At 45.6% G+C, this 24573-nt stretch overlaps 1 protein-coding gene across 3 annotated transcripts in view; it reads left to right on the top strand.

Moving 5' to 3' along the window:
• The window catches only part of clcn2c (chloride channel 2c), an 870815-nt gene that overhangs the window by 485670 nt on the left and 360572 nt on the right, over positions 1-24573 (top strand). For all 3 annotated transcript variants that reach the window (XM_072474258.1, XM_072474257.1, XM_072474259.1), the window contains one exon: positions 7882-7959. In XM_072474258.1, coding sequence (XP_072330359.1) covers positions 7882-7959 — 78 coding nt within the window. The remainder of the gene's footprint in view (positions 1-7881; positions 7960-24573) is intronic.

Raw genomic sequence — 24573 nt, 5'->3', positions numbered from 1 at the left:
TATCTGAGGGATTAGGAATGATGAAGAATATTGTGTGATTCATGACAAAGCAACCAGTTTTACTGACACATTAAACATTCGCTCCCTCCGCCACCTATGCACAGTGGCAGCAGTGTATACCATCTACAGGTTACTCTTTCAACACCACTGTCCAAACCCATGACCACCACCTAGAAGGAAATGGCCGCAGATGCATGGGAACATCATCAATTACAAGTTGCCTATCAAGCCACTCACCATACCAACTTAGAACTGTATGACAATTTGGGATGGACAACAAATGCTGAAGTAGCCTGCAACACGCACATCCTGTGAAAGAATAATAAAATATCAGGTGCAATTTAATCAAAAGAAATCAGAGTCTGTTCTGGGCAGGATTAAAGCACTGGGAACAAGCTCGCTATCTAACAGCACTTCGTTGCTAATTCGATCCTTGGAGGGGACCCCCAAGACTGTAATTTCCTGTACTGAGCAGCTCCGACAAGTGCAGCTCCTCTGCAGGGATAGATCGGGGCGCCATTTCTCTCAGACCCCTGGGCACCACCAATGTCCCAATTCACCTATAAGGGGGTCCTTGGGTCCCCTTGCACCCCACCTCATACGGGCAGGGCACCCCTGGGCCCGATCACTAGCGCATACAAAATGTCAGCTGCCTGGTATCCTGGAAGTGCCCTGGTAGCCTGACTGCCACCTGAGAACCTTAGCTGTGTCAAGGTGCCTGAGTGGCATCAAGTGTGCCAGGGTGCCAGCCTGGCCAGAGGCCGACCACCCAGGGTCCTCCGATCGGCTGGGAAACCCGTTTGTGGGGACCAGTGCTAAACGGCGCTCGGCTGGGGTCTCCTTGGCGAGGCCGGTAGATGCCGGGTGGCCATTCAATCCGGCATAGAGATAGTTAAATGGGCTTTTAAGCTCACTTAACTATGCGAGTCTGACTCCTGCCTATTGTGGGCGGGATCCAGATTGCGACGTCTCGCGATTTCGCGATCTGGTTAGATCTCATGAGGCTCAACGGCCATTGGGAATCCCAGAAGAGGCTTCTCCCAAGATCTACTGGCTGCGTCCTGTCCCGATTCTGGCGGGATGCAGCCAGTAAATCGCGCCCATTAGCGAACGTCACATTTCTTCGAGGGAAGGTCATTGATGAAGCAGCAGGAGATGGCTGGGCCTTGAACAGTACCCTGAGGAACTCCTGAAGCAATTGTCCGAGAGCTGAAATGATTGGCCTCCAACAACCACAAACATCTTTATTTGTTTTTTATTAATTCTTGGGATGTGGTCATTACTGGCTAGGCCTTCATTTATTGCCAATCCCTAATTGCCCTTGAGGAGGTGGTGGTGAGCTACCTTCTTGAACTGCTGCAGTCCATGTGCTGTAGGTGCACCCTCAGTGCTGTTAGAGAGGGAGTTCCAGAATTTTGACCTTGCGACACTGAAGGAACAGCGATTTATTTCTAAGTGGCTTGGACAGGGACCTCAAAGTAGTGGTCCCAGGTATCTGCTCCCCTTGTCCTTCTGGGTGGTAGCGGTTGTGGGTTTGGAAGGTGCTGTCTGAGGAGCTTTGGTGAGTTCCTGCAGTGCATCTTGCAGATGGTACACACGGCTGCCACTGTTTGTTGGTGGTGGAGGGAGTGAATAGTTGTTGATGGGATTCCAATCAGATGGGCTGCTTTGTCTTGGATGGTGTTGAACTCCTTGAGTGCTGTTGGAGCGGAACTCATCCAAGCAAGTATGGAGTATTCCATCATGCTCCTGACTTGTGCCTTGTAGATTGTAGATAGGCTTTGGGGAGTCAGGAGCTGAGTTATGCAACACAGCATTCCTAGCTTCTAACCCACTCTAGTATCCACAGTATTTATATGGCTAGTTCAGTTTCTGGTCATTGATAATCGTCAGGATGTTGATAGTGGGGTATTCAGTGATGGTTGTCATGATATGCAAACATGCAACTAATGAACACTCAGAATAGGACACAACCAATGGGCAGTCAGAACACTCAGAGGTCGCATCACCACAAGGGGGCATGACATAAGCACTATAAAAGGAATGAGGCATTCACACCCTGCCTTTTTCCACAGACAGACATCTAGAGAGTTAGAAAGGGTTGATCAACAGCATCACACCCCAGCACGTGGCTTAGAGCAAGCTGGTACAGTTAGACTGAGTTACTACAGTTAGATTAGCAGAGAGTCAAACTCGTTTGAGAATTGTGTTAATAGTTCAATAAACACGTTGAACTAATTTCAGAGTCTGGAGCATCCTTTAGTTAAGACTGCATCAAGTAGCAGCCTTTGTTACCGAAGCAGCATAACATAACATGATACCAGGAGTGACTGTTCAATCTATTTAGTTCAATTCAGCAAGATCAGTGACAACCAGCTACTGAATACAGGCACAGTGGACAAGATTCCGGCTCCTCATCAGCTCAGGACCACCAGCAATCTTAGTGCCAACTGGCTATCATTCAAGCAGAAATTTCAACTATACATGGAAGCATCCGACCTCAATGGCACGACCGATGCTCGGAAGATAGCTCTTCTACTCACCACTGCGGGTGACCATGCGATAGAGATCTTCAACTCTTTTCACTTTTCCGAAGGGCAGGAAAAAACGAAGTACCAAACTACCCTGGACAAATTCGACAGCCACTGCTAGGTGGACACCAACAAAATCTTTGTGCGCTACATCTTCAAGCAGAGGATGCAAGGTAAAGACAAATCCTTCAACTCCTATATATAACCTTAGACTGCTAGCGCAATCCTGCAACTTCTGTGATATCACTGACTCCATGATCAGAGACCAAATCGTTTTTGGAGTCTACTCTGATCCTCTGCGAGAGCAATTGTTGAAAATCACGCACATGACCCTGCCAGTAGTGATTGAAACGTATACTGTGCATGAGCACTCTAAAAATCACTATTCACAGTACAAACGGCAGAAAATGAAAAACAAGCCTCCCACGAGGTGGAGAGTGTTCAGGCCATCTCCCGGATGCAGCGCCTCCACAGCGACGAAAGCAGTCATTTTGCGGGCTCTTCCCGGGGCCTGACGCATGTGCAATGCGATCGGAAACACAAAGCGGCCAAAAAACGCACTGCGCAGGTGCAGACGTCCGAGAACCGCACCGCGCATGCACAACGACGCACTGAGCATCATGACGCCAACGTCATGACGTGTGTGAATTGCGGCACCGCCCATTTAAAAAAAAACTGCCCTGCAAGAGGCAAACGCTGTTTAAACTGTGGGAAACCAAACCACTATGCAACCCTGTGCAGATCTGCACCACCAGTCAGGAGCCAGCGTTCCCAATTCCGACAGCGGCGCATCAGAAGTGTGCAACACCGAATGCATGACTCTGATCCAGGCAGTGCGACGGATCCAGGTGACACAGGTGCCACGACCAACCTGATTTCGCAGGTGGACTTCAAGAGAATCAAGAAGCCCCCCACAATTCTTCCAGCTGCCTGCAAACTCCTGCAGTACAATGGAAACACAATCAAGGCACTGGGGTCCTGCCATCTGCAGGTGTCCAGCCGACACGCACAAGCAAGCTTACGCTTTGAGATTGTTAAACCAGACAGGGCGTCCCTGCTAGGTGCGCATGCCTGCAAGCAACTGAACCTCATTCAAAGGGTCTACACCACGACGCTGTCCCATTCGGATATTCAGGCCAGCATCGACGACATCCTAACCCAGTACCCAGATGTATTTAGAGGGATGGGCACGCTGCCGTATGAGTACAAGATTCTACAGCGGTCTGATGCCAAGCAAGTGGCCCATGCACCACGACGTGCCCCTGATCCACTGAGAGAGCGCCTGAAGACCGAGCTCACGAGTCTACAACAAAAAGGCATCACTTCCAAGGTCACTGAACCAACTGACTGGGTTAGCTCGATGGTGTGCGTAAAGAAGCCTTTGAGGGACCTACGCATCTGCATTGACCCCAACGATCTGAACAAAAACATTAGGCGGGAACATTACCCCATCCCGAAGAGGGAAGAAATCATGAGTGAGATGGCACACGCGCACTTCTTCACAAAATTGGACGCAAGGATTTTGGCAAATCCAACTTGAAGAATCCAGCAGAAGGCTCTGCACCTTCAACATGCCTTTTGACAGATTCTGCTACAACCGAATGCCATTTGGCCTCATCTCGGCATCAGAGATTTTCCATCGCATCATGGAACAGATGATGGAGGGAATAGAAGGGGTTTGTATCTGCGTTGACGATATCATCTGGTCCACAACCCCAGAGGAACATGTGTCGCGACTCAAGAAAGTATTCCGATGCATACATGAACATGGCCTCAAGCTAAACAGGTCCAAGTGCTGTTTTGGGACATCCACGCTAAAATTCCTGGGCGATCAGATTTCGCAACACGGTGTGTGCCCGGACACAGACACAATTAAAGCCATCGAGGCAATGAAAGAGCCCGAGGACAAGAAGGCAGTACTGCGCTTCCTGGGAATGGTCAATTTCCTTGGCAAGTTCATCCCGAATTTGGCCACACACGCCATGGTCCTACGCAACCTGGTGAAAAAAATCAACCGCCTTTGAGTGGGAGGCGGAGCACTGAACAGAGTGGCTGGAGCTGAAAGCCAAGCTCACCACTGCACCCGTCCTTGCATTCTTTGACCCAGACCGAGAGTCCAAAATATCCACTGATGCGAGTCAGGATGGCATTGGGGCGGTGTTGCTTCAAAGAGACAACATGTCATCCTGGGTACCAGTAGCATGCGCGTCAAGGGCAATGACACCCACTGAGACCAGATATGCGCAGATTGAGAAGGAGTGTTTAGGTCTTCTCACCGGCTTCATCAAATTTCATGATTATGTCTACGGCTTGCCAACATTTATTGTTGAGACGGATCATAGGCCTCTGGTCCACATCATCCAAAAGGGCCTGAACGACACTACGCCTCGTTTGCAGAGAATTCTGCTCAAACTCCGGAGATAGGATTTCAATTTGGTGTACACACCTGGCAAGGAGTCATCATCGCTGATGCATTGTCCCGCTCCGTCAACTCACCCAGTGAACCACTGGAGATCATCCAGCACATTGAATTGCAGGTACAACCGTGTGCAAGCACTCTCCCAGCAACAGATGAGAAGATCGTTCTCATCCGAGAAGAGATGGCCAAAGAGCCCTGTTGCAACAAGTCATCCACAACCTCAGCAATGGCTGGCAGAAAGGGCAATGCTCTCAATTCTACAACGTCAAGGAGGACCTGATGCTGATCGACGGCATCCTGCTCAAGCTGGAGAGGATAGTCATCCCGCCACGTCTCCAGAGCATGGTGCTGTGGCAGATTCATGAGGGACACCTGGGTGTAGAAAAGTGCAGATGCAGGGCCCGGCAAGCTGTCTACTGGCCCGGCATCAACCAGGCCATCAGGGATATGGTCCTGAACTGCGAAACCTGTCAGAGATTCCCACCAGCACAGAGCAAGGAGACGCTCCAACCACATGACCTAGAAACCTCTCCGTGGTCCAAGGTTGGCATTGACTTATTCCACGTGAATGGTCGCGACTATATCTTAATCATCAATGACTTTTCGAACTATCCTGAGATGCTGAAGCTGCCTGACCTCACCTCACGGACCATCATAAAAGCGTGTAAAGAGACATTCTCACAGCATGGCATCCCGAACAGTGTCATGAGCGACAATGGTCCGTGCTTCCACAGTCGAGAATGGTCCACGTTTGCCAAGAGCTACAATTTCAGACATGTCACCTCCAGTCCGCACTATCCACAGTCCAATGGCAAAGTTGAAAAAGGGGTGCACATCTTTAAGCAGCTCATCCGCAGGGCCTCGGACTCCGCTTCCGACATATACCTTACACTGCTTGCGTATCAGGCGACTCCCTTGTCCACTGGTATGTCGCCAGCTCAACTGCTGATGAACAGGGATCTGCGGACGATGCTTCCAGCCACACACCTGCCCAACCTTGATCACCTCCCGGTGCTGCAGAAGATGCCAGAAATTAACTGTTTCAGTGTCTGAGGAATTGAGAATAGTGTTGAAGATTGTGCAAACAGCCAGAAGCAAGGCTATGACGCACATGCCACCGATCTGGACGTGCAATCCCCGTCAGACACAGTCAGGATCAAGATACTGAATGGTGGGTGGTCTGCTCCGGCTGTTGTTGTTCGACAGGCCGCGCCCAGATCCTATGTCATACGTATGGCTGATGGCTCCAAAGTGCGAAGGAATCAAAGGGCACTATGAAAAATTGCTTGCCCACAACCACTTTCCTCTCATTTCCACATGTCGAATTGCCACCTCCAGACACCTCGAACCACGAGGCCACCAGACATGCCTCCCAGTCGCCTGTCAAGACACCGTCATCCTCTCCGCCACATCTCCGCCGGTCGACGAGGATCAGACGCAAGCCTCAGAGACTGAACTTATGAGTATTTGTTTTGCTTGTTCTGTTCTGTATTCCTCAGTCAATCACATTAGACAGACACATTCACGTGTATATACATCTATTTTTAAAAAAGGGGAGATGTCATGACATGCAAACATGCAGCCAATGAACACTCAGAATAGGACACAACCAATGGGCAGTCAGGACACCCAGCGGTGGCATCACCACAAGGGGTCATGACATAAATACTATAAAACAGATGAGGCACTCACACCCTGCCTCTTTCCACAGACAGACATCTAGAGAGTTAGACAGGGTTGATCAGGAGCATCACACCCCAGCACTTGGCTTAGAGCAAGCTGCTACAGTTAGACTGAGTTACTACAGTTAGATTAGCAGAGAGTCAAACTCATTTGAGAACTGTGTTAATAGTTCAATAAACACGTTGACCTCATTTCAGAGTCTGGAGCATCCTTTAGTTAAAACTGCATCAAGTAGCAGCCTGTGTTATCCAAAGCAGCACAACACAACAATGGTCAAACCATTGAATGTCAAGGGGCAATGGTTAGACTCTCTTTTGTTGGAGATGGTTATTGCCCACCACTTGTATAGCACACATGTTACGTGCCACTTGTCAGCCCAAGCTTGGATATTGTCCAGGTATTGCTGCATTTGGAAATTAACTGTTTCAGTGTCTGAGGAATTGAGAATAGTGTTGAAGATTGTGCAAACATCAGCAAACTGTTGTGACAGAGGAAGGTCATTGACGAAGCAGCTGAAGATGTTTGGGCCTAGGGAATTTGTGCTTGGTATGACTCCAATCAGTACAGTTTTCCCGTTGATTCCCATTGACTTCAGTTTTGCTAGGACTCTTTGATGCTACATTCTGTGACATGCTGCCTTGTTGTCAAAGATAGTCACTCTCAACTAGCAGCTCCAATTCAGTTCTTTTGTCCGTGTTTGGACCAAGGCTATAATTAGGTCAGGAGCACTAGTGGGGTTTATTGAGTATTCTCTCATGAAGACAATATTTGGTTGAAGACAATATTTGGTTAAAGAAAAGGTTTAGAGACAAATCAGTTCTAATTGCTTTTGTGAAAGAATGGATATAATACTCAAAGAAGTGTATATTTCTAACATTAAAATGCTTCATGTAAGTAGTTAGCATGATGTATTTTTCAATGTATAAATTTGGCACAAACTGTAAAATGCCATGACTGTACATTTCATTCAACATTTTAATATTCAAAATACTTCCAGTAAGTGTGATGTTTTATTAGAATGCTGATTGTTAACTATAGAAACCTGAATACTGTTTTGAAGAAATTGCCTCAATCTGCACTAACATCTGTATATGGACTGAACTGTTCATTAGCCTGTGATGTGGACTTTTAGTGTGGCTGCAAATGACACAATACCTTCCTGGTGTTTCCTTGCATAGTTTTTCATTTTTGACCTCTGCCGAGAGACTTGGGTCTTACTCATATATTGTTTTCCATTCTAATCCACAGGGACCTTTTGTTCACATTGCAAGTATGTGTGCTGCATTGCTGAGTAAATTCATGTCACTGTTTGGTGGGATTTATGAGGTAAGACTTCTTACATATTTCGAAGTACAGATTGAAGTAAGACAGTCATGATCTATTTTCTTTGCATCCATTGTGCACTCTTGCTTCTGTACGTGCTTCTTTGTCTTACTTTTATCGCACCATTTCTCCTGGACCTTCTGCAATTGCAAATCTGTTGAAACCCAAATAGGTGTCATTAGGGCTGGAACGGAGAAAGAAGAATTGGGACAGGATGAGCTACTTATAAAGCAGTGAACCATCATGACAGCATGTTATAGAGCAGGGGAATCTTGAGAACTGACTAGAGCATGGAGAATATGGAATAGAAAAGAAAGAAGTAATGGTGAACCTCTATAAAACATTGATGCAGTCCCAACTGGAGTGTTGACCTGGATTTTCACTGAGTTGGGATGACTCCTGAACCCTTTAAATATAGGAGAAAATTCTAGCCCCATTCCGGGGTTGTCTGATTATCGGAAGTCCCATTAAAGGATGCATGCAGGCTCCCGTAAAATGCCTGCATCTGGCACTTCCAAGATGGCTGGTTCTATTGCAGGGATGGGCATCTCCTACCCCTTTGCAATTTTCTTGGTGTCGGCTAAGCTTTCAAAGGGTTTTGGTTCGCAGCTCCTCTGAGGAGTCATGACCTCTAATCTCAATGAGGGGAACTTTTAAAAGTAAAATTCAAGATATCCTCCTCATGCCCTCTAATACCTTCTGCCTTTCTAGCCACTCCCTATGACCCCTCATGCTCCCTATGCCAAGATCTGTTCTTTTACCCACCCACTTTGGCCACTCCCTGTGTCATGTTCTGCTCTTTCACCCATCCCTAAGATCCTTCATGCCTCCACGCCAAGCTACGGTGCTGCCATGCTCATTGGCCCACTATGCACAATGAACACTCTAGTGTGTAGCGACATTTGCAAAGATAAGCTTACAAAAATCCATTCATAACTTTCTCCTTTGTTGAGGAAAAGTAATTTCAGTACAACATAACAAATAAATCAACCAACCTGACCATTTAAAGTATCAATATAAAAACCACAAACCCTTTAAAACCACTTAATTTGTGTAAACAAACATTGGGAAATTGACAGCAAAGATTGGGGATCCTGGACTGTCAATCAAAAAATATTTTCTCTGTGGTGTAGGTGTTTTAGTACTCTAATGGGTGTCTGGGCTCTCAGCCAAGCATACAAAATGAGAAATTTCACAGTAATAGATATATAAATGAACGAGAGAGTATGTCAAATTCTGGGGAAAATGGCCATGCAATAAATAATTTTTGATGTCACGAGGCATTGAACCTTTTGTAATTGCTGTTTCATATCAAGGTTCATACCATTATCACTAATGATGAGTTAATTTTGGACTCACCCTGCAATCCACAGCATGCATTTAAATAAAGAAACAGTATATACAGCTCTTGGTAAAATGTTCGTTGCTATGGTATTGGTGTGTCTCACGTACTTCCAGTTATAATTCTTAGCTGCAATTTGGTATAATACATAGAATAATGTAGTGGGCAGCACGGTAGCACCAGTGGATAGCACTGTGGCTTCACAGCGCCAGGGTCCCAGGTTCGATTCCCCGCTGGGTCACTGTCTGTGCGGAGTCTGCACGTTCTCCCATGTCTGTGTGGGTTTCCTCCGGGTGCTCCGGTTTCCTCCCACAGTCCAAAGATGTGCCGGTTAGGTGGATTGGCCATGATAAATTACCCTTAGTGACCAAAAAGGTTAGGAGGGGTTATTGGGTTACAGGGATAGGGTGGAAGTGAGGGCTTAAGTGGGTCGGTACAGACTCGATGGGCCGAATGGCCTCCTTCTGCACTGTATGTTCTAATAGACAGTGAAGGAGATCAAGTGACGCAGAACAATAGGAATTCATAGAGTCTGTATTGGGCTGGCAGTAGAGAGTAATTAACTGCAAGAATATCAGACAAGGCGTGTCAGTAGTAAAAGTCAAATCTTGTGCAGAAGTACAAGAAATTTTAAGTCTCAGCACACGAACACTTAGGCGAGCAGTGCTTAGCTATAAGAAGAAATGTGGGCGTAAGGAATGCAACCTAAAGGGGAATGACCGATAAAAGTGGAAAAGCTAATTAATGTCTGTAATCTAATCAGCAAGAATAAGCACAGGCGGATCAGTGGTCATCACGGCGATTAACTACCGCAGCACAAGCAAAAAACACTTCATTTTGCAAACATACAGGAGATTGCATTGTTCCTATTCCTACTGTGAAATACCTGGGCAGGACAAATTTGATAAAAACTACAAGAGAATGTATTTACTAACAACACAATAGGTCCTTTAAAATTTTTTAAATCTTTCATCTATATGGTTTGACATAAAAGAACCCTTATTAATAGTTCCTATCTTTAGAAAGTATTTTAATAATTCTAATCATATCTGAAAGGCTTCAAAATTGATGATGTTGCACATCCAGTTCCAGGATACTGTTGCTTGGTTACAGCAAGTTCGGATGAGATGAATCTCTTGTTCATATTTGTTTGCACAGCGACTGTGAAATTCTATCACAGCACCTTTATTTAGCAAAAATAACCGGCTGCTTACATATAACATTTGACTGGGCCTGAACAATTTAGGATGTGCCTATCTTTACTCGGATTTGCAGAACTGTTCAGAATTTTAATTGCAGAGCCGCAGTTTTCGGGCAGTATGTTGGTCGGCTCACTGGAATTAACTTTTCATTAAAATTCTGCGACCATCTTCTTTGTTTTATACCAGGTTTGAGAATTGACAGGATGTAGTCATTAGGACCAGACAAGCAAAATAATGTTTTTGTGTTGCCTGTCTCAATGCCAGGAGAGTACTTAAGGAATGCGAGGCATGGAGAGATAAGTGCATGTTCTGAGTGAAAGGCTATTCCGTACTTGGGATCAGATTTCCCTCTCCTCCTAATAGGCATATAATGTTTCTTTCAAAATAGCAAAACAAAACTTTAATGTGATTAATTACTGTAACACTGTGCTCTAATTTGTCCTCTTTCAGTTGACAGGTAGTGGCACTAACTGCTAATTTTTATTTCTTTAGCAGCAGTGATTGTCTGCACTGCAGTGCAAATGTTTTTTTTTTAATGTCAGTATTAAAATAAATCTAAATCTGTTGCTCTGCAGGAGAAATTGCTATATTTAAGATGTATAAATGATGCATATTTTTGGTGTTTAGGCCTCTAAGAGAAATTAAAGTATTGTCTATTTATTCAGGTTAATCTCTTCTACAAAGGTTAAATTACAAGAGTTCAGGGATGTTACTGTTTGATGTAATGGGATGAGATTGAAACAGATGAATGGCTCAGGGAGTTTAATGGGGGACAACCAGGATTGCTGGGAAGGGTATTATTCGGTGTATTTTAACAATGCTGGTTGGGGGGGGGCATGGGAGTGAGAGCCGGAATGGATAGAAGTACAAAAAATATTGAAATATGTCAAATATAAAGAAAAGTGGTCTGCTGCAAGGTGTGAATGCTGCATACATTTGCCAGAATACAAGGTCATGGAAGAATGGCTCAATTGCCTCAATTTGCTGTAATGCATAGCACTATATTATATGCGGTATGCCACTTTCAAAAGCGCACGTTTCTATCCTGCACTTTTCCAGTGGCTGTGACTCTGCTTTGCCAAGTATTGGGTGTTGTAACCAGGAATTTCTGCAGTGGTTCTCTTGATCTTGATTGGCTGAAACACTGGATAAGTAACGGCTCTGTGGGTGTACCAAAACCACATAGACTGCAATGGCTCAAGAATGTGGCTCACCACCAACGTCTCGAGGGAAATTGGGGGTGGGCAATAAATGCTGTTGTGCCAGCACAGCCCACATCCTGTGAAAGGATAAATAAAGAAGTGGTGGGCGAGGCCATTTATGCTGCTCCTCTGGGGCTGCCATCGAAGTCATGACAGGAGACCGCAACAGCGCCAACAGAAATTCAACCCAATACGTCTGTAGCTCACACTGTACAGAATTACCTGATAGAATATTGAGCAGTGCGAATCAGTGCTCCAGTCAATGGAGTGCGAAACGAGGCATAATTATTTCCCTTGGAACCAATATTATTGGAATTAGAGATGGTATAAATCATCAGGAAACATTGACACATTTTCTGAAATACATTTCATTTGTGAAGAAAAACAACATGATGTAACTCCTCAAAATATTCCCTAGCAACACTTTTCCCTTCACAATGAAGACGCACACAGGAGCACAAATTAGTTGTTCTAACTGAAACCTTAAGAATGAGTATTCTGTAAACCAAGCACCTATCCTGAGGCACTTCACACAAATCAGCATTACAGTCTTGCTTTTATGATATATTTAGCATTGTATATTAATGTAAGAATGAGATCTGAGTGTTTAACTTAACAGACAATCGCTTCTGGATTCGGAGAACATTGGACTCAATTGTGCAATGTACCGACTGAATCAATATTTGAATAAAGGTGCAAAAAGAAATGGTTTTGATCCACATATTTTATCATCATAGTAATAGAGAGATATCAGGGTAAATTTTCATCTTCACCATCTGAGCAATGATCTGGTGGAACGGATTGCCTACCACTTGTAAAAACGTTGTGACTGGACATGAATTCAGCCACATAATTGTGATCAGGAGGCTTGTTACATCCCTTTCAAAAAAACCCAATATGGTTTCTGTTGCAAAGGGCTCAGGTAAGGCTTTATATCACTCAAAACGTATGTGCGCCACAGGCAGTAAGAAAAATGACTACCTGGCGGTCGTCCTTCACGATATTATTGGCCCTGAAAAAGTACCGCATCCTCTGTGTACTAATCCCAATCTTCCAGTCTGGCATTGAACACGTCCAAACATCTGAAAAGAGGCATGATGAACAAAGAACATTTCCTACCTGCATCCAAGAGATATAGGGAGGTGGCTCAGCAGCATCGATAGCTAAGCAGTCTTTATCCTCATCGCCAGTTTTGTAGGGGGAAAGAAAGGAGTCTACATGGAGTTGTAGAGAAAAACAAAATTTATTTTTATTTACCACAGTAACTATATACACAGCTCCTGTCGTTCCCTACTGGGTCTTCCCTAGTCGGTGCCTGACTGGCCGACTCTATTTATACAAAAGTTAAGGGGCCCCGCCCCCTTATCGGGGGAGCTCGTATTCTCCACGAAGCAGTGTATCATCCCTATCCCGTAGGACCCGAGCGGGTTATAACAGTTTCCATGCCATACTTTGTGGGACAGGATAACCTTTAGCTTCCGACAGTTTTCATTAGTTCAGTATTTACATAAAATGGTATAAGATTTGGCTTAATTTTTGTAACTATGTAACAGAAGCATAATTTAATGCTGAGCAAAAGAAAGCAATTTTAGGTGGCGGTGACCAAAAACTTGCTCGAAGAGGTGGACTTTATCGAGGCTCTCCGAGGAGGACAGAGAAGCGAAGTGGCAGAGGTGTTTAGGGAGGGAATTCTAGAATGAGGAGGTTGTGGGTAGCCTGTGAAAGCAGCCAGTGCTGGGGACAGGGGAATGTACTTGAGGCCAGGGTCAGACAGATGGAGAGAGCTCAGGAGGTTTGAGAGCAGGAGGAGGTTACAGAGGTAGCCTGGAGGAGTGGAGGTGTGACCAGAAATTGATTTAACCCAGACAGCGGTGTTTTAGGTGGGCTGAAATTAACAGTATGTGAAAGCTTGCCTCTGCTCCTGATTCAGCTCATCTACTGTCGAAAATCATAGCCATGCCTTTGCACCATCATTCAACTATTCCCCTGTCTAACCTCCTCCATTCTTCATAAACATTACTTTATTTGAAACTTTTGTTGCCCATGACCATTTAATATTCTCACATCCACTTTCCAGGCACCATTGCTGACCTCCCTTTTCCCCTTCTACCTGAAAATGGAGCCTGGTTCCCTACTGATTTTCTGACCTCTGTGCTGCCACTTCCCATGGCAACCAGGTGAAAAATGGCTTCTCAAGAAATTATGTTGATGGTTCAGAGGTTAGTCTATGAAACAACATGTTGCAGCTTTCTGTCCCCCTGCTCTGACCCCACTTGTTCTAAAGGCCTTGTTAGACAACATTGTGACATACGCATTCATTGGACAGGTATGTCTGCCTTTAACGAGGTTTGAGTAAGATATAGACACAGAATCTCTGGAGTTTTGGGGGCGAGAGATTAATAAACTGAGCATATGATGAGTAACAATGAACCAGATTCGGTGTGATTTCAGTCATTCAGATAACTGGAGCAACAGGGGTTGGTACAGTTCAATGTGGATAATGTGTAAAATTAGTGTGAGAGCAAGACCCCAAAAGAGGGAAAATGTGTTAGAAAATTCAAAATGAGGTTCTGGAATTGTTTTATATGATTGTTAACAATTATGTAACATTGTTGCCTGTTATATAATTGTTAAATTATATAGGACAGCACAGTAACGCAGTGGTTAGCACATTGCTTCACAGCTCCAGGATCCCAGGTTCGATTCCCAGCTTGGATCACTGACTGTGCGGAGTCTGCACGTTCTCCCTGTGTCTGCGTGGGTTTCCTCTGGGTGCTCTGTTTTCCTCCCGCATGTCCAAAGATGTGCAGGTTAGGTGGATTGGCCATGATAAATTGCCCTTAGTGTCCAAAAAGGTTAGGTGGGGTTACTAGGTTACGGGGATAGGTTGGAGGTGTGAACTTAAGTAGAGTTCCCTTTCCAACGGCTGGTGCAGACTCGATGGGTCGAATGGCCTCCTTCTGCACTGTAAATTCTATGATTCTATAAATCTATTATGAATAATTCTAGTATTTAAAACTGCAATTAAAAATTGGAAAAATCAATTGGACTACTGCAGAGATAAAGGACCAACTTTGTTAATGATCACAGAGGCAGACAGGCCAATAATCTCTCACCACAGCCGGTGTGCTTCCAGGCCATTTTCATCCTGGGACGATCGTGGTGATGGTTGATGGTGATGGCTACATGTCCACTACAACATGTAGCCTATTGACCAAATAAACGGCATTTTAAGGTGGTTCAACAAAAGCAAACTGAAAATTTCCAACAGCACGCTGGCACCCCACTGAGACAGAAACATGGCAAGAGATGGCGATGGCTTCCCACAGCAGACATGGGGGAGGTGGGGGGTGATCCCACCTCAGACAGTGGGAGTTGCCGAACATTTGTTATTGGAGGACCTCCTATTGGCCCACCAACCTCCAGAGCCCACCTACTATCCTTAATTGGTTGGTGAGCGCACATCCTGGTCATCAAAAATCATCTTGCGGATCAGCTGCTGACGCAACACAAAGTCTGGAATCCTAAAATTTGCCCAATGCTGGAATCTCAAGTCCTGAACACCTATTCAGCCTAAAGTATTAATCGAAGGATTGTGCTGTTTCTGTTTTCCTAATTCGAATCCTGCATGTAACAACGGATCAATTATTCATAGGATGAAAATGATTGCCCTCAAGGCAACAGAGATGATTCTGGGTATGAAAAGTTTAAATTAAGAAGAAAGTGTAATAAAGTTATCTTTGTTTCCTTTGGAAAAGAGAACATTTAGAGGTTCCCTAACTGATGATTAAAATGATGCGACAAAGTAGACCCTGGCACAATGTTCAATGTGTTGATAGGTTCAAAAACGGGTAACAAAATTTTAAAAATCAGAAGGAAGGAGTAAGAAAGGGCACATCATTTCTCCCAGTTGGTAAAGGTTGTCAAACAAGCTAATAGGGAAGGTTGTTGAGCAGAAAATTTAAAAGAGAGGGTCATTATTAATGCCCCTCCACATGGTGAGTTTGGTGGGGAATGTTTAATCAGTAGGAGGATGGTGTCTGGGAGTTGCGGGGGGGGGGGGTGGGGTCACTTCACCTTCCCGCTTCAATCCTGATAAAGTCACTGCAAGGCCCACCACTAATTCAGGCCCTTAAAGTGGGGAATCAGTGTCCACGCAAGGGTATCATCTCATTATTAACCCAGAGGCAGGCATTGGTCCTACCACGCGGAGAATACAACAAACAAACTTGTGCAACTGCTTGGGGCTCCCAGGAAGGGGTTGTGAGGGGATAGCCTCACTCATAATTGTCAGTTATTTTTTGTTTAATTGTTTGCAGATGGTGGACAGTCACTGGAGTTTTACCTGAGTCTTTATAAAGAGAGACTAAACTGTAGTTGTTGGATCAGGAGGTGTATGCTTGTAATTGGAACTCTGTAAATGAAGAAAGAAGTGTGTAAAGGTTGGCTCCAGTTCTATCCTTCACTATATTTGTGCACAGACTTCAAGCAACAAACATCACAACTTTACAAATCAATTAGTGACAGTTTTCCATACAATTACACCAGGAATGTGATGGACAGATGAGTATATTCATAAATGCACAGAAAGCTTATTGATATCAATGGACATAACCTAAACCATAATTCAGACGCATTGAAATGCAACTTCATGTTTCTCATAGATAGACTTTTCCAAGGGCCAGTTTAGCTCAGTTGGCTGGACAGCAGGTTTGTGATACAGAGCAAGGCCAACATAAGACCAGAAGACATAGGAGCAGAATTAGGCCACTGGCCCATCGGGTCTGCTCCGCCATTCAATCATGGCTCATATTTTTCTCATCCCCATTCTCCTGCCTTCTCCCCACAATCCATCACCTTATTGATCAAAAACCTATCAATCTCTGTTTTAAACACACTCAATGATTTGGCCTCCGCAGCCTTCTACGGCAAAGAGTTCCACAGATTCACCACCCTCTGGCTGAAGAAACTCCTCCTCATCTCATTTTAAAGGATCGTCCCTTTAGTCTGAGGTTGTGTCCTCTGCTTCTAGTTTTTCCTACAAGTGGAAACATTATCTCCATGTCCACTCTATCCAGTCCACGCAGTATCCCACCCTTCTAAACCCCAACGAGTACAGACCCAGAGTTCTCAACTGTTCCTCATACGACAAGCTCTTCATTGCAGGGATCATTCTTGTGAACCTCCTCTGGAACGTTGCCAAGGCCAGCACATCCTTCCTTAGATACGGGGCTCAAAACTGCTCACAATACGCCAAATGGGGTCTGACCAGAGCCTTATATAGCCTCAAAAGTATATCCCTGGTCTTGTATTCTAGCTCTCTCGACATGAATGCTAACATTGCATTTGCCTTCTTAACTGCTGACTGAACCTGCACGTTAACCTTAAGAGAATCGTGAACAAGGACTCCCAAGGCTCTTTGTGCTTCTGATTTCCTAAGCATCTTCCCATTTAGAAAATAGTCTATGCCTCCAATTCTCCTTCCGTAGTGCACAACCTCACACTTTTCCACATTGTATTCCATCTGCCACTTCTTTGCCCACACTCCTAGCCTGTCCAAGTCCTTCTGAAGCCTGCCTGCTTCCTCAATACTACCTGTCCCTCTGCAGATCTTTATATCATCTGCAAACTTAGCAACTGTGCCTTCAGTTCCTTCCTCCAGATCATTAATGTTTATTGTGAAAAGTTGTGGTCCCACCTCTGACCCCTGAGATACACCACCAGCCACCGGCTGCCATCCTGAAAAAGACCCCTTTATCCCCACTCTCTGCCTTCTGTCAGTCAGCCAATCCTCTATCCGTGCCAGGATCTTACCCTGAACACCATGGGCTCTTAACTTATTTAACAGTCTCCTATGTGGCACGTTGTCAAAGGCCTTCTGGAAATCTAAATAAATCACATCCACTGGTTCTCCTTGTCTAACTTCCTTGCTACTTCCTCAAAGAACTCTAACAGATTTGACAGACATGACCTCCCCTTGACGAAGCTATGTTGACTCAGTCCTATTTTATCATGCACTTCCAAGTACTCCGCAATCTCATCTTTAATAATGGACTCTAAAATCTTACCAATGACCAAAGTCAGGCTAACAGGCCTATAAATTCCCGTCTACTCCCTCCCTCCCTTCTTAAAGAGTGATGGCACATTCGCCACTTTCCAGTCCTCTGGGATCTTTCTGCCTCCAGTGATTCCTGAAAGATCATCCCAAATGCCTCCACAATCTCCTCAGCTATCTCTTTTGGAACCCTAGGGTGTAGTCCATCCAGTCCAGGTGATTTATCCACCTTCAGAACTTTCAGTTTCCCCAGAACCTTCTCCTTAGTAACGGTCACTGCACACACCTCTGCCCCCTGGTTCTTCTGGAGCTCTGGCATCCCACTGGTGTCTTCCACCGTGAAGACTGACTCAAAGTAACTATTCAGCTCGTCTGCCATTTCTTTGTTTCATATTATTACTTCTCCAGCCACATTTTCCAGTGGTCCAGTGTCTATTTTTGCCTCTCTCTTACCTTTTATATATTGAAAAAAATGCTTCCTATCTTCCTTTATATTACTAGCTTGCACTCATACTTCATCTTCTCCCCCTATTGCTTTTTTAGTTGTCCTCTGCTCGCTTTTAAAGGCTTCCCAATCCTCTGGCTTCCACTAAATCTCGCCACTTTGTATTCTTTTTGTTTAGCTTTTATGCTGTCCTTGACATCTCTCATCAGCCATGGATGTGTTGTCCTCCCCTTAGCATGTTTCTTCCTCCTTGGGTTGAATTTCTGTTGTGCTTCCCGGATAACCTCCAAAAACTGTCTTCCCTGTTAGGCTCCTTTTCCAATCAACTCTTGCCAGCTCCTCCCTCATGTCTTTGTAGTTACCTTTATTTAATTGTAATACCGGTACATCAGATTGCAGCTTCTCCCTCTCAAACTGCAGGGTAAATTCTATCATATTGTGGTCACTGCCCCCTCAGGGTTACTTCACCTTAAGTTCCCTAATCAAGTTTGCCTCATTACACATCACCAAATCCAGAATTGCCTGTTCCCTAGTAGGCTCTGTCACAAGCTGCTCCAAAAAATCATCTCTTAGACATTCCACAAATTCCTTTTCTTGGGCTCCACTGCCAACCTGATTTTCTCAGTCCATCTGCAGATTGAAGTCCCCCATGATTATTGTAATACTGCCTTTTTTACATGCCTTTTCTATCTCCTGATTTATTTTCTGCCCCACCTTCTGACGACTGTACGTAACTCCCATCAGGGTCTTTTTACCTTTGCGATTCCTCAACTCTACCCACAGAGATCTATGCCTTCTGATCCTATATCGCTCTATGCTATCGATTTAACTTCATTTCTTACTAACAATGCCACCCCACCCCCTTTGCCCATCTGCCTGTCCTTTCGATAGGACACATATCCTTGGATATTTAGATCCCAGCCCTGATCCCCTTGCAGCCACGTATCTTGTGAGCCCACAACATCGTACGGACCAAATTCCATGTGCGCACCAAGCTCATTTACCTTGTTCCATTTACGCGCATTTAGGTACAACACCCTCAATCCTGCATTGACCACCTACCTTTTCACACTTGTCATCTTTTTTGCTCTGCCTGAGGGTGATGTTCTTTTATTTTGGTTCTCTATTTCCCCTTCAGTTATTACACCTTCTAAACTCACATTCTGGTTCTCACCCCCCTGCCATACTAGTTTAAATCCTGCCGAGTGAATTTAGCAAACCTCCCAGCCACGATGTCAGTGCCCCTCCAGTTTAGATGTAACCCATCCTTCTTGTACAGGTCCCACCTGCCCCGGAAGAGATCCCAATGGTCCAAAAATCTGAAACCCTCCCTCCTGCACCACTAGTTTAGCCACGAGTTTAGCTGCACTATCCTCCTATTTCTAGTCTCACTAGCACGTGGCACAGGGAGTAAAACTGAGATTACAACCCCAGAAGGTCCTGCTTTTTAGCTTACTGCCTAACTCCCTGAACTCCTTCTGAAGGACCTCATCACTGTTCCTGCCTATGTCATTAGTAACTGTGTGTACTACGATCTCTAAACTGTTCACCCTTTCAGGATGTCCTGTGTTCATTCAGAGACATCCTTGACCCTGGCACCAGGGAGGCAACATACCATCTGGAGTCTCTTTCACATCCACAGAAGCACCTATCTGTGCCCCTTACTATCGAGTCCCCTATAACTATCGCTCTCCTGCACTTTGTCCTCCCCTGCTGAGCAACAGAGCCAGTTGTTGTGCCACTGTTCTGGCTGCTGTTGTTTCCCTTGAGAAAGGCTATCCTCAACAGTATCCAAAACAGTATACCTTTTGGTGAGGGGAACAACCACAGGGGATTCCTGCACTCCCTGCCTGCCCTTTCTAGCGGTCACCCATCTGTCTGCCTGCACCTTGGGTGTGACCATGTCTCTATAACTCTTATCTATGACGCTTTCCACCACCTGCATGCTCCTAAGTGCATCCAACTGCTGCTCCAACCGAACCGCATGGTCTGTGAGGAGCTGCCATTGGTTACACCTGCTGCAGATGTAGTCGACCAGAATGCTGGAAGCGTCACAGATCTGCCACATCTCACAGTGTAGATTCAGTTCCCGTACCAGCTGCGATTATTCATGATGGCCCCGCCTTCTCAACCATTCCCCTGAGGTGTGGTGATCCTCAGGTTAAATCGTCACCAGTCAGCTCTCCCCATGAAAGGGGAAAGCAGCCTATGGTTATCTGGGACTACGGCCACTTGGCTTTACTTTTCATTTCCACATTCTTTTGTAAAATATCTAAAATTGCATTGCTCAAAACATTCTTAGATGAATGTATTACACTGCAACATTAAATATAAACATATGCTGTTGCAGAGTTAGCCCAACCAATTAAAATGGTCAGAGGCATGAACCATTTTGATCGCTGGGCCTGATTCATATTTGTGGAGACCTGGGAGGGTGAAATTCCAAAGGCTCCTACTTGGAGCTGAGCCGGTTATGTTAAGGGATGGGGAAGGTAATGGCCGAGGACTGCAATGGCTTGAACATCAGGCAGACCAATTTCTGTATGGGTGGGAGGAACATTTATTGAAGAGCATTTATCCTCCGTCTAGCTCCACAACATTTCCTTAAAAATGCTACATGTCATTTTTCAAGTGACCTCTAGTGGTCCTTTTCCATTATTTAGATTGCTCTTTGTTCAATAGCATTGGGCCAGTGTGTTACATGTTCCACCCATTAGCCCTTGAATATTGCCCCATAGGACTTTATAGAACGTGATTGCCTGTCATCCTGGCAGAGTGTAATTACATGTGTAATACACTTGTGCCTGGATTTTCTTGATCTTGTACACCAGGTATTTGCTTTATACCTTGATTACACTTGACTGGGAGGAAATACACAGAAAGTATCATCCATCATTATATGTTTGGACAACACCTTGACTCATTTGCAAAGCTTTTTAACACACACTATAAATCTCATCTATAATGGAAATTGTAGGTTTTTAATTCTTTTTATAGTGTTGTAGTTTACCTATAATGAAGCTTTGACAGCCTTTCTGGGTATGTGTCTGGAGCTCTGTGATTGTAAATTACTGAGTATTAACTGAATCTAATGATAGTGGTCCCTGGAAATCTGGCAATAATTCTGAATAAACTAAATTATACTTAGTCACAGGAATTTGTTTGTTACAGATGGCTGCTTTATTTAGAAAGAAAGCCTTTGACTTCTTGATTAATACATGCAAATAGGGTGATAGGACCAAAAGGGGATTAAGGGCTAGAAGTTCAGTCCCATTAAGTCAATCAACTAACTTCTGTTACTATAAAATTTGTGCAACCACTATGGAGCAGAGGTGTATTTACAGTTAGTGGAGCCCCTCACTCACCTTTATTTCTGTGTCCCCAACCTCATGCCTCCCCCACAGAACACAAATGCGGAAACCACATTGATCACTGCTTTTTAACTTGGAAAAACATGCCTGTATAAATAATTGCTGAAGTGAAATTCCAGCTTGTTAGAATGATAGTAAAGATGGTCCATATTGCCGTGTCCTGAATCGAGTGCTACTTTTGGATGAGGATGATTGTGCATTGTTCAATACTGCAAACTTTAAAAAATAAAATGACAAACTGTCTTTCTGCCTCACTGTGGTGTTGGGTGTTCTGACACACAGATGAGCCAACACAGTTGCATATGGTACAACGCTTCTTTATTTAAACTCACTATTTACAGTTTGGTCTTTGCACTCTGCACGTGGGGGGCTCCCTGCTTGTGGTGTTTCAACAGCTCTTTCTTGTTCCCTTCTCCCCAGGCCTACTGACCACCAGGTGTCGTGCTCGTGCTTTTTATGTGGTTGGTGTTCTTGTCTGTGATTGGTTGTGGTGTTGTGTACTCTGATTTGCCTGTTAGTGTGTCCATCATGATGTGTGTGTTTGAATATCATGACATCCCCCCTTTTTACAAAGATATGTGCCTACGTGGTATTAAATATGATCGTGACGTGAGTGCATCTAAGAGTGTGTGCGTGCCGTGTGCAGCATGTGTCTATGACGGAACTATGTACATGGGGCGATGTCGAGTGCGTCACATGAATCCAGTTGTACCATAACATAACAGAAATGCGAACGAGAGAAGAAGAAAAAAAAACTTGAACAGTTGTCCAGTCAGACGACATCTGGAACGATAAACAACAACAGGTTATCATGTAAAATTGTGCAACTTATTAAACATATGAACTGTATTATAAGTCCATTCTAATGGGTTTGCGACGAATTCGGGTTGACCGCCTCAAGGGTGGATCAAGAACCACCGGCTGCTGTGCAGGCATGGCCATGGGTGGCGATGGAAAGGGCGTGATGTGCGGCAGCTCCACAAAGTCATCCTCGGAAGCCTGTTGAGGATCTGGCGTGCTGTGTGGCTGTGAGCGTGGAAGTCGGCGAAGGCGCGCCGATTGCGGCGACGCACGGAACCATCCGGCATGCGAACCAGGAACGAGCGGGGAGCCACTTGTCGGAGGACTTCGGCCGGTGCTGACCAGCCACCATACGGTTGATGGACGCGTACTTTGTCTCCGGAGGACAGGGGGGGCAGGTCCGTCGCTCGTGTGTCGTACCGACCTTTTTGGCAATCACGCTGCAGTTGCATGTTCCGAAGAACCGCCTCATGGTCTGTTGTCGGTGCCAGGACGGAAGGTACCGTCGTCCTGAGGGAGCGACCCATTAGTAGCTGCGCTGGCGAGAGGCCCGTGGATAACGGGGCCGATCGATAGGCCAGCAAGGCAAGGTTAAAGTCCGATCCGGCATCAGCCGCCTTGCACAGGAGCCGCTTTGCGATGTGGACACCCTTTTCAGCCCTCCCGTTCGATTGTGGATGCAGAGGGCTGGATGTCACATGAGTGAAACCATATGCTGCGGCAAAGGACGACCATTCACGGCTGGCAAAACAAGGTCCATTGTCTGACATGACAATCCTTGGAATGCCATGGCGAGCAAACGTTTCCTTGCAGGCCCCAATGACTGCGGACGACGTCAGATCATGGAGAGGCATGACTTCCGGGTAGTTTGAGAAGTAGTCTATAATAACAATGTAATCTCTGCCGAGCGCGTGAAATAGGTCAACACCCACCTTCGCCCAGGGGGACGTCACCATCTCGTGTGGTAGAAGTGTTTCCGGAGGTTTCGCCGGCTGAAACCTCTGACAGGTTGTGCAGTTGAGCACCATGTTGGCTATGTCTTCATTAATACCCGGCCAATATACCGCCTCCCGGGCCCTTCGTCTGCATTTTTCGACGCCCAAGTGGCCTTCGTGTAGTTGACGAAGAATCATCTGGCGCACACTGTGTGGAATAACGATCCTATGCGATTTCATAAGGACCCCGTCTATATTGGTGAGATCATCTCGCACATTATAAAACTGGGGGCACTGCCCTTTTAGCCACCCTTCCGTCATGTGGCGCATCACTCGCTGCAGCAGAGGGTCAGTCGCCGTCTCTGCGCGTATGTGGGCCAGACTAGGATCATCAGCTGGCAGATTTGCTGCTGTCAGAGTCACGTGTGCCTCAATTTGACGCACGAACCCCTCTGCATCTGGTGGTGTGCTCACTGCTCGGGAAAGAGTGTCCGCCACGATGAGTTCCTTCCCCGGAGTGTAGATCAGTTCAAAATCGTACCTCCTGAGTTTAAGTAAGATGCGCTGGAGGCGAGGAGTCATGTCGTTCAGGTCTTTGTTAATGATGTTGACCAGGGGGCGGTGGTCAGTTTCGACCGTGAATCGTGGCAGGCCATACACATAGTCGTGGAACTTGTCCAGTCCAGTTAACAAGCCCAGGCATTCTTTTTCGATTTGCGCGTAGCGCTGTTCGGTAGGGGTCATGGCTCGTGAGGCATACGCAACCGGGGCCCATGATGACGTGCTGTCTTTTTGCAGGAGTACCGCTCCAATACCAGATTGGCTGGCGTCTGTTGAGATCTTTGTAGGGCGAGTCGTGTCAAAGAAGGCCAGCACTGGTGCCGTGACCAGTTTGTGCTTGAGCTCCTCCCATTCCCACTGATGCGATTGGTGCCAGTTGAATTCCGTCGATTTTTTTACGAGATGGCGCATGTTTGTTGTATGAGAAGCCAGGTTGGGAATGAACTTCCCAAGGAAGTTGACCATGCCCAGGAATCTTAAGACAGCCTTCTTGTCAGCCGGTCGTGGCATGGCTGTGATGGCGCTAACCTTGTCTGCATCGGGACGGACCCCGGACCTTGAGATGTGGTCCCCGAGGAATTTCAGCTCCGTCTGGCCGAAAGCACACTTCGCACGGTTGAGACGCAGGCCATTTTGCCGTATGCGGGTAAAGACACGTCGAAGACGATGCATGTGTTCCTGCGGAGTGGTGGACCAAATGATG

Source organism: Scyliorhinus torazame, chromosome 14 (genome assembly GCF_047496885.1).
Source record: "Scyliorhinus torazame isolate Kashiwa2021f chromosome 14, sScyTor2.1, whole genome shotgun sequence".
Lineage (NCBI taxonomy): Eukaryota > Metazoa > Chordata > Chondrichthyes > Carcharhiniformes > Scyliorhinidae > Scyliorhinus > Scyliorhinus torazame.
This window is presented reverse-complemented; position numbering and strand designations above follow the sequence as displayed.